The sequence below is a fragment of the Dromaius novaehollandiae genome, chromosome 29 (genome assembly GCF_036370855.1).
Source record: "Dromaius novaehollandiae isolate bDroNov1 chromosome 29, bDroNov1.hap1, whole genome shotgun sequence".
In the NCBI taxonomy this organism is placed as follows: domain Eukaryota; kingdom Metazoa; phylum Chordata; class Aves; order Casuariiformes; family Dromaiidae; genus Dromaius; species Dromaius novaehollandiae.
The window spans coordinates 251,531-262,422 of NC_088126.1; the positions used below are offsets into that span (position 1 = coordinate 251,531).

General features: G+C 39.0%; 1 protein-coding gene across 2 annotated transcripts in view; it reads left to right on the forward strand.

The window, feature by feature from the left end:
* The window catches only part of ASH1L (ASH1 like histone lysine methyltransferase), a 59,331-nt gene extending 48,753 nt beyond the window's left edge, over positions 1-10,578 (forward strand). For both annotated transcript variants that reach the window (XM_026115120.2, XM_026115121.2), the window contains 6 exons: positions 3,900-4,038; positions 4,619-4,791; positions 5,292-5,458; positions 6,297-6,337; positions 7,096-7,397; positions 8,306-10,578. In XM_026115120.2, coding sequence (XP_025970905.2) covers positions 3,900-4,038; positions 4,619-4,791; positions 5,292-5,458; positions 6,297-6,337; positions 7,096-7,397; positions 8,306-8,397 — 914 coding nt within the window. In that variant the 3' untranslated portion in view covers positions 8,398-10,578. The remainder of the gene's footprint in view (positions 1-3,899; positions 4,039-4,618; positions 4,792-5,291; positions 5,459-6,296; positions 6,338-7,095; positions 7,398-8,305) is intronic.
* The last annotated feature ends 314 nt before the right edge of the window (positions 10,579-10,892 follow it).

Below are 10,892 nucleotides of genomic sequence, written 5' to 3' on the forward strand. Positions count from 1 at the left end.
AAGAATATACAGAGACTTCTGGTGTCACCTTGTTTCAAGTGCTTTTATCTTTTTACAAGTAAAATACTGCACTCTTTGCTATTATGGGAGTGACACATAGTGATGAACAGGAGTTCTCACAGGCTGGTTGATGAAGAAATATTAATTACCTTTAGCAGAGAAAAGGGTCTCCTCCTGGCCAGAGAGGGAGGATGCAGAGCCAGTTTCACATAGTTAACAGTTAGAAGCAAAAGCAGAGAAGGCTATCTGGTCTTCACGATTTTAGCATAAAATGGTCATTACACTATCCAGCGTATTGTCTGTTTATTCCCTAAAAGCTATTCTAGTTGCTACTTCAGAACCCTGAGTCTTCCTGAGACAGCCACACAGCCTCATACATCACCGATTTTTTTTCTCTAAATTTCATCCTACAGATACATACAAGGATAGAAAGAGACCAATACAATATTTAAGAGAACTGCTCAAGAATGAGTAAAACCAGTTGGTATGTTTGGTAAAGGAGAATAGGAGAGTCTTCAGGGAAGTAGAGAATTAGTTGAAGAAAAAAAGAAAGGAATCAAGGAACACTACATTCTTTATCCTCTGCAGGATTCTAGAATTCACATTCCGTCATCGGTTTTTGTTGTTGCTCTGCATTGTCTGTCTCGTCTATAGTTAAGCCATTTGGATTTCCCATTTCTTGTTTTTTCATTGGGTTCCTTGTCAGAGAAATGCTGGCATTCTGTGATTGTATCCGAGCTTGCTTTTAGGGTCTCTGTTTCAACGAATTATGTTTTAGCTGGTTTTTTTGTGGCAGCATACAGTCTTATTTATATCTCAGAGATCATTTTTGCGGTGGCCCATTATATTTCACCCACATACCTCTAACTTGATTGTGGCGACTTTATTTAGACAAGTTTTATCACTCCTTAGGTGACTAAACTCTGTGTACTACCGGCAGAGAACAAAAGAGACCAAACTGCCAGCGGTAGCCACCAAATGCCTCTGCAGTTACAGGGAATAGGTTTAAGCAAGGCATATACAAAAAAGGTCCTCATGAGTAATATAAGTCTACAATAGAAAAAGTGAAAACCCTTGGATTCTCTGCTGGTCTGACTGAAGAATTTAAATTTCTTCCAGATCCTGGTGATCAGTTTCACTCTGGCAGGCAGGACAGATCACCATGGAAAAGGATTCTCTTTTCACTTTAAAGTATTTATGCACATTTCTTTCTGAATACTCTTTTATTAGTCAGGTATAATAAGGGGAGGAGGACTGAAAGTAGCTTTAATAATTGTTTAAACTCAACTTTACTCATTTAAAATATTAACAACAAAAAAATTAGTGTCTTTATTTGCATGCAGGTGTTCTGCTTGGGGACAGCAGCCTCTCTCAGCATGTACCTTACTTTTTTCTCTAGAAGTCTTTAAAAGAAATTGGGGAGGAGGGTTCCTTAAAAGTAATCCTTAATTTAATAAAATGAAGATGTTTTTATCCCACTAGTAGGACTATCCCAGCATTAGTTGAGATAGTAAGAATAGCTAATAAGATGGGTGAGTATGGGCTAATTACAAGCAGATACACACTGAAACCATGAAGAGCTTTCACTCTGCTAGCATATGGGTAAGCCTACGTCAATTTGTCTTCACTCCGCTTTTTACTTAGTCTAGCTAGAATAAAACTGTACATCACCTTTATAAAACTATATCATCTATCTGTTTGCTAGGCATCCCGGTATACCAGAAAAATTAAAAGCTGGCTTCATGGCGCTTGTCACCTCTCTGTTTTAAATTAGAACTTCTTGAAGTAGTGCAGTGTATTGTACTCTATTCAGTGATGTGTGACAGTGTAAAACCTTAAAACAATTTTTGTATATGAGGAGCATTTAGGAGCACCTTTTAAATTTATACAAATTTGGTAAATGAGATTATATTTACGAAAATATACTTCCTTCATTTGAATCCTAAATTTGGCTAGAAGCCAAGAGATAATAAAACTGAGGTCTTCATGAACCTCAGACAAGAGAGTGCACTTGATAGTTCCTTACTGTCTTTTGACTAAGCTGTGGAAGTAGCAGATACCGAACCTGCTAATTAAATAAAAATAGACATAACTATACATACTCACAAATGGGTATGCATTCAGGAAAAAAATATTGGAGTCATCACAAAACATAAGAATGAATCAAAAAGCATGAATCAAAAAGGCAAACTGAGTATTTTAATAAATTAATACAAAAGAAGCAGAAAATAAAACAGAAAAAGTAATCTTGTCATTCTGTAATCTTATGGTGTATCTCTCTCTTGCATGCTGCATACTGTTCTTGTCATTCCATCTCAGAAAGAGTACCTTAAAACTGGGAAAAATAGGCATGATGACAAGGATAGTCAGATATGAAACATCTCTGTTAGCAGAGACTATGTAGATGACTTGGAGGGGTGATATGGTAAAGGTCTGTGAAATCATGAATGGCATAGAAAAATGCAATGATGCAGAAATCAGGGAACAACCAAGGAACTCATCAGGCAACATATTTAAACAATAAGAAGTATTTTTCACAAAATCATAATTAAATTGCAGAAAGTATAATTGCAGCATGTTGGGGAGCTCAAGAATATAAATGGTTCCAAAAAGATGAGACAAATTCTTGGAGGAAGGATTAATCCCTGCCTATTTAAGCACAGTGGTCCAGCTCTAGCCTCTAGCTCTAAAAGTCCTTAAAACACAGATTAAAAGAAGCCGGAAGGGCATACCATAGGAAGGCTTTTCCTCTGCATGCCTCGTTCTTATGCTTTTTTCTCCCAAGCATCTGCTGCTGGTCACTTTTGTAGCTAAAGTATTAAGCTAAATGGCTTTTGATCTTACCCAGGGTAGTTGTTCTAAAGTTTTTATTACTTGGGGCCCCCCAATTTTTTGTTTATTGTGAAATAGGTTACAGAACAAATGGAAGTGATTTTAAAATACTACATACTAAATCTGATGGTATTTTGAGTAATACTTTGAGTTTCACTAGCATTCTCCCTCTGAGACTCTTCAGGTTCTTTGTGAACATTATTGATTAAAGCTTTGTCCCCCAAAGGAGAAAGTGAGGCAAAGACCATCAGCATCTCTGTGTACTATAGCAGTGTCCCCCAAAGGCTTTTTGAATGGAGCAGTGTACTTTCACCTTACTAAGTGATAGTGATTGTCACAAGGAAAGGTGTACTATATAAATGGGAATGGCGGTCAAGTCTGGGGGCAGAGAGGAAGTACTTTTAACCTCATTTCACAGATCAGAGCAAAGAAATTAAACAGTTAATTCCCACATGGGGCCAAATGAATAAACAGAAGTTCAGGGACTGTTCAGGGGTTGCACTTAGTAAGGGCTTTTTTAATGACAGCGTGTGTCATTTTGTTCAGCCCATTTTGATCCATTTCCTCCTGTGTGCCTTTCATGAGCTCTAACTCATGTTTGAGTTCTGCTGGAATAATCAAAGGCTTGAGGCTTTTTGGTCAATGATTTATTTTTCTTAATAATAATCTTTTTTCTAAGTATCTTCTCTCTAAACCAATAAAGAAAGGCGTATTCTTTCAACATTGCAGCTATCACTTGTTTGTGCGTATTTCCCTAATCAAACTTATTTTGTTACATATCCTGCTGTCTGTCATAATTTATTGTGATTTATTTCATGTTTGCATCTTCATTCTTGGCATACAATTCAAGTTATGTTTAGTTCTTTGCTAGTAAAGTTTTCTTGAAAATGATCAAGGTAACCTTTTCTCCTTTTTCTGGGTCTGCATTGGTTTTGCCTCATTCTGTAGAATTCAACATTAGGTAGCGCTCTCATGCTAGTTTTAATGAAACCAATTTCTCCTCTATTTTTGGTGTGCTGGACTTATGAGAAGTTCTTTACAGGTGTGTATTTTGTGCCTATTGCCAGGTGATTGTGTTTACCTGATGAGAGACAGCCGTAGAACTCCAGATGGACACCCTGTCCGGCAGTCATATCGGCTGCTGTCCCACATCAACAGGGAGAAACTCGATATTTTCCGCATTGAAAAACTCTGGAAAAATGAAAAGTATGTTCAAGGCATCTTTTGAATTTGAGACATTCCTTATACCTCCTACCTGTCAAAACACAGTAATTTTGTGGAAGTCTTGTCATAGGTTATGGATGCAGGGCTGAACATGTTTAAGTTGCAAAAGCTTCACGGTTTTCCACTTGTCTCTGCATGTACTCCACAACTGTGAACATATAAGGTTAGAGGTTTAAGCAAGGAATAAGAGATTTAAACAACCATATTTTCTTCACTGTTGGAATAGGCTGAGAATACACACTGACAGCTGAAGTGGCTCAGCTAATCATTACTGACTTGTTAAGCCACTGTATCATGATTAAATGTACATGCCCCATAGATAGCAGCATAGTAAGTCTGATCTGTTCATAAAAGTCACACTAGGAATATTTCTACTTCCTGAATGGCTGAAGCTGAACATGTAATACTCATGTTACTTTACCTTTCCTCACAATCTTTGCAAAAGTGTAGTATAGATAATTTAAAATTAAATGGAGGGCATTACATAAAATTGTATCACAGAAATAGTCTTTTTTGTTTTTTTCTGTTTCTCTCTTTCTCTTACCTACACACCTTCTAACAGAGAGGAACGGTTTGCATTTGGTCATCATTATTTCCGTCCACATGAAACACATCATTCCCCTTCTCGAAAGTTTTATCACAATGAGCTCTTCCGGGTGCCACTGTATGAAATTATCCCTTTAGAGGCTGTGGTGGGAACATGCTGTGTTCTGGATCTGTACACCTACTGCAAAGGTAAGTAAACTTAATAGAATGAGAAATTAAATGAAACACATATTTCTAATAATTTTGGAGGTATGCTAAAATGGTTGCTACTGCCAGAAGGCAGTAGCCAATGTTTGCAGGATATCAGGGCTGAAGAGGCAGTATTGCTGTAGCACTGGGACAGCCAGTGCTGTTGCAAGAGGCCCGGTGGTCAGTGGTGAGGAGACAGCAGCAGGATGGGATTGTGGCAGGCGAGGAAGAGAAAGTGATGTCAGTGAGAATAATTTTTGTAGAACTTGGGGGATTACTCAATTAGAGTATACAGGTTTTCCTCCTAGATTGAAATAGAAGTGTGTCCACAGTTATGATTCTGACTCGACGGGAACAGAAATACCTGCCATTCCACTTAACAGCTCACAGTCCCTACTTCTCTTGACACTGTATGGCTTGTCCTTGTTCTGGTATACTGTGTGTTTTCTCTTGAATCTGATTAACATTTTTTTCCAACATGCTTTGTTTTGAAACTGCAGGGAGGCCAAAAGGAGTGAAGGAGCAGGACGTGTACATTTGTGATTACCGCCTTGATAAATCAGCTCATCTCTTCTACAAGATCCACCGGAATCGTTATCCTGTCTGCACCAAGCCCTATGCCTTTGACCACTTCCCCAAGAAACTCACACCCAAGAGAGACTTTTCAGTGAGTATTTCTTCTAGTAGCTTCCTTACTTCTTACTGGGAGGCTTGGACATATTCTCGGAAAGTCCCTGGCTCTTTGTTTGTCAATAAAGCTTGGTAAACCTAAGGAAGCTGACGTGTAAGCGTGCACAGACTAGATGAAAAGTTGGCTAGAAAGAAAATTTGGAAAGAAAAATTGAGTGTAGACAGAGAATAGGCAGTTCTAAGGCAAATAGATGCTGAACAAATGAAACAGATTTTGAATAGATGGTGATGGGTAAGTCTGGAGATTGTGGTTTCTGACAGAAATCTGAATGCTAATTTCAGTTAAGTCATTCCTGACTGGAGGGAACCTTATAATTCACTTTTAGGTAGCAATTCTAAATCAAAAAACAGCAGCCACATCAGGAGCCAGATTATGCAGCACAGATTCCCTTACCATACTCCACCTGAATATCTGTTCGTGTCACTGTCTTGTTTTCCCCTGCTCTATGGAAGTAGCAACTCTTCACGTATACATCCTTCTGCATGGCAGGGGCAGCTACTTTGTCTCTGAGCGCAGAGTTATCTGACATGGCAAATCTTTTGTAAGTAAGCACTTTTCTTCTTGGAAACAGATTTTGTACCGAGTTTGGAGATGGGACCAAAAGTCTGCTGTGGGGAAGATAAAGATGACTTTCATCATAATGGCTTGAAATTTATCAGGTCCAATGTGTGAGATACGCCAACTGTGCACTGGTATTTCCAAAGAATCAGATAAGCGAGTGAGGTGTTGATACTTCCAGAATATCAGATAGGCCGCTTTCTCTCACTGTGAATTGTATTTGATATTAACCATAAAATCTTTATTGTTGTTATAGCCTCATTATGTACCAGACAACTACAAGAGAAACGGAGGCAGGTGAGTCTTACATACCAGATTGTTGACAAGAGAGGAGATAATCCTGTTTGTTTGTTAAGTGTCCACTGTTTCCTGCCATCTTCCCTAGGTACTATAGAAATTATAAATCTAAATTATTTAGAGCAATCCTCTGAATTTTTAAAGAGATTAAAAGGAATGAGACAGAATGAGAAAGAAGGGACACAATATAGAACCAGCTTTGATGTTCCTTAGAAATATACCTAAGAAAGAGTAGGAAAGGCATTTTAAAAGTTAGCAGAAGCAACTGAATGTGGGAGATGCTAGGGCCCTGCACAGGAGTATCCGGACTTCCTGCCGGAAGGGAGATCCCTAATTAGATTGGCCATGTTTGCATTGTAATAAGAACTGAGGCCAATGCATTCTGTCAGGTCTGTTAGAGAATTTAAAAATGCCCATCAGGAGCCGTGACAGTTGCAGAAAAAAACATCAATAGGTACTGAGCTCAAATATTTTGGAGAATAAAAACCTTTACAAATTGAAATAAAAAAGGAATTCATTTTTTAAAGGCTACATTTGATGTTACACGAATGAGGCTATGGGCACTTAGCCTTCCATAGGTCATTACTGGTGAGTTTGAATGCGTGTTTTCCCTTTAGAGAGATGTCTCTATTTTTAAGTCAAATTACTGAGATTCCAGAAGTGCCCTACCTGTTGAGGAGTCCTTGACTCAGTAATAATTGGCCTTTTAGGTGAGTGTCTGAAAAACTATGGTATTTAAACCCTTCTTTTTCTGCTAGATCATCCTGGAAAACAGATCGCTCAAAACCACAAATCAAAGACTTAAACCAAGAAGAAGATTCTCTTCCACTTATTGAGGATGTATTAGGAAACCAAGAGCAAACTTCAAGTGAGATGCCTAGCCTAGAAGAGCCAGAAAAAGAGGCAGTCTCTAGTGAGACCTGTGAAACTGATAAAAAGGTGGAAGAGAACAATTCTGTCACAAGGCAGCTGTGCACTCCAGAGGAAAGGCGGCATATTCAGAGAGAGAGACTTAATCAAATCCTGCTAAACCTCTTAGAGAAAATCCCAGGGAAAAATGGTGAGATTTTATGCTATGGTTACACAATAGCATTTCTTTGGTTTTAGCTTGGTGCAGACCATGTTGATAAAATAAACACTTTTGCCTGAATGCATTGATAGTGGACATTATTAATAATTAGCTTTCTCTGTACTAATGTTTTCTTTTGCAACAGTTGCAATTTACATTAAATTTGAATGAAATTTCTTAATATAGACACCGTATTTTAGATAATATTTTTAGTAATTGCAAAGACTTTCTCAAGACAGATTTTCCCCATCATTCCCTTTTTACAGCTGAGAAACTTAAGGACATACAAAGACTGGGGAGAATTTGGAAAGAATGGGTTCCCAGTGACGTCAGTCGGGATCGTCTAAACTGTTAAATGAGGCTGCAGTGGTGGCACTGGTTGTCACCTTTAATTGCACTGTCAGTAGTAGCTGTAATGGTGGAGACAGAGCAACCCACATTTTAGTACAGGCCATCCTTTCAAGCAGCCAGGGTGCTCAAAGAGCTTATGCTGTGTTTGCTGGCACAGACTTCACACAAACTGATTTGTGTATACGTACTCATGCTACAACACTTTTCTTAAACAAATCTAAAGACCGTTTAGATAATAGGCACAATTAAAACCTAGAATGAGCTGCATTCAGATCAGTCGTGCACATTTCTGCCTCATGTTAATGTTCTGAGAGTTAATGCAAAATAGTCATAGACTCATAGAATAATATAGGTTGGAAGGATCTTTGGAAGTCATCTGGTCCAAAGATCCTCCTCTTACTCAAAGCAGGGGTAACTTAGATCAGGTTGCTCAGGACCTTGTCCAGTTGAGTTTTGAGCATTGCTGTGGTTGGAATCATCCTTGAAAGACCTGTGAAAACTGTTCGTAGTATCGCCTTCTTTTATCAAAAGCCTGTGGTCTGTTGCAGCTATTGATGTCACTTACTTGCTGGAAGAAGGATCAGGAAGAAAACTGAGGCGGCGTACTCTCGCCATCCCGGAGAGCAGCTTCAGGAAGTGACGCCATGAGGGGAAGTTGTGGTCTGGAGTCCACTAAAGGTCTGCTAAGGACTGAGGGCAGGAGCCCAACTCCTGTGCACCAGCCAAGGAAAAGGCGGCAGAAGAAAACTGACAAATATACAAACAGTTAGCACTTAGGTGTCCGGGCTGGCAGGTGGCCCTGCCCTGCTCTGCAGTGCTCTTATGGTGTGTGTGTTGTTGGGCGTGCCTTGTATTGATGTTAGGTACTGAGAAAAACCTCGTGGTTATTTGTCCAGGATGGTCGAATTTAATTTATTTTTGTTCCCACTCAGAGGAAAAAATGGGGAGGTAAAGAAGGATAAGGACTGACTTACTCTGATGAGAATATTCCCCATGTTCACCAATTAACCTGTGATTGTACAAGATACTGTTGGCACCGCCATGGCCCATGCCAGTGAATGAAATCCAAACGGGAGGGTGAAGGCCCAGTGGCTTAAAATTAAAGGCTGCCCTAAAGTTGTGGCCTCTGATTTGCACAAGTTCGGAGAAGAGAGAAGTGTACCAGAATGTGCAAAAGGTTCACCGTGGACCGGCCTGTGCACAGATGTACCTTGGATCTGTGGCGAGGAGAAATTTTCCCAGTCACCTTGGCGTAAGGAAGAGTTGGTTGGTTGAGGCACTTGTTCTGCATCTAGGAGGGGGGAGGGGGTGGGGTGTGATTTTTTTCACTTTTTTCTGCAGACAACTTTTATAAAGCAAGTCAAATCCTGACAACACCATTGCTGTTGGTTTTTTTGATAAGCTGTGGTTCTTGTGTGTCTAGTGTGTTGTGCAAATTAAAATCTGTTAAAAGAAAAAAGAAAAAAAAGAAAAAAAGGAAACCTTCACTACATGAACCGTCAAGCAGTATTCAAAGCGAGTATTTGTTGTGAACTGTAGAATATATCAACTGCTAACACTATTCTTGTGTTCTGATTGTACAGCTTAAAATGTCCGTCTCTTAAAGAGACAGTGTATTTTGCCCCTCCCTCTCTCTGCCCTGATGAAAAGTATTATTCCCAAAAGCAACAGCCAAGGCGCTGGTTTCTCACCGCATGAAATTGTGATTGCCATAATGTACCATAAACTAGTGCTGTAGCAGGACCCCCGGTATTAGAATGTATGACCTTCCCCAGTATACGAAGCCACGAAGCTGTCACCTCTCCCTGGGCCAGTCCCAGCTCGTGGCAAAGGGAGGGGGTAGTACACTGCCCCTTTAAAATGGCTTTGCTTTTTTGTCTTTCAGACGTACATATGCATATACAGTCCTGTTTTAGATGTTCTTATAAGAAAAAACAGTTTTTAATGTGCCAAGTTGTATATATCTGCTGCGTGGATGTAAAGCAATACAGTAGTTACATGTTCCTTTTTAATGGACCAAGCTTGTCCTAATGTACATTCTTGTTATTATTATAATTATTTTACTCTTAGTGGAACATGACTCATTCCATTAACTTTTATGTGTTGATTTAAAAAGAAAAAAAAGAAAGGAAAAAAACCCTTTGAGAAAAAAATATTTTATTAAAAAAAAGAAATAAGAAAATAGTTTGGAATATTTTCTTACTGTAGAGAAGCACTGTACAGTACCAGGAACCCTGAGTATAAAATACTCGTGCGTGTAGTAGGAATATCGCATGTCCAAAATCTTGAGTTGTCTCATTTAGTTTAAAACAGAAATCATTGTCTCAAATGGTGTTAAACACTAAAAACTTTTTAAAAAATAAAGTGCGTACAGAAGCGAGACACTAGCTCTGTCATTTTATCTTTCTTTTGTTGAAAGACTAAACAAAATGTTTTTTAGACAATCAAATGTTAGGTAAGTGCAAAGAATTGTTTTTCTTACTGGTGTAGAAATTAATGACTTTTTTTATTTTTCGGTTATTTTATAATAATGAGAAGACCAGTGTGTCACCAGGATCGCTGTTTTAAGACCAGGAAGCACTACATTATTGCAAATAGATATGAACTCTTAGTCTGCATGGGTGTAGGCTGTGTGATTGCTGAAAATAAATGCTGCTAATATATTTCCTTTTTACAAAGCATATCTAAATAGATCATTGTTTTGATGTTAATCTTTGTAAATTATGTATTACCAATTTTAACATTGGATGTAATTGCATAAAAAGCCTGCATCTCAATCCTGAGAGAGTCTAGTATTAAATGGAAAATCTTTTCCTATTGATGACTTGTGGGGTTTTCTTTGACACGTCTTTGATTTCCTTTTCTTGCCTCTTTGTCTCCACAGCCAGTCACGTGTTCTGACTTTCTTACAGCCTCTTGCTTGAAAAAGGGGTTGTTGCCCCTTCCCTTTTGAATATCCAGTTGCCAGGCCATGGATGGCATTTGGGGAGGATACGGTTTGCTGCCGATGTTGCTGCCGTTCAGGCCGTGGCGGGAAGGATGATGGCAGTGAGTGTATGGAGAGACAGGAGCAGAAGCGAAGCAGAAGCAGCAGGCTGCGGGATTCACTGCTAGGGAGTCAGAGGGCTGTGGAAT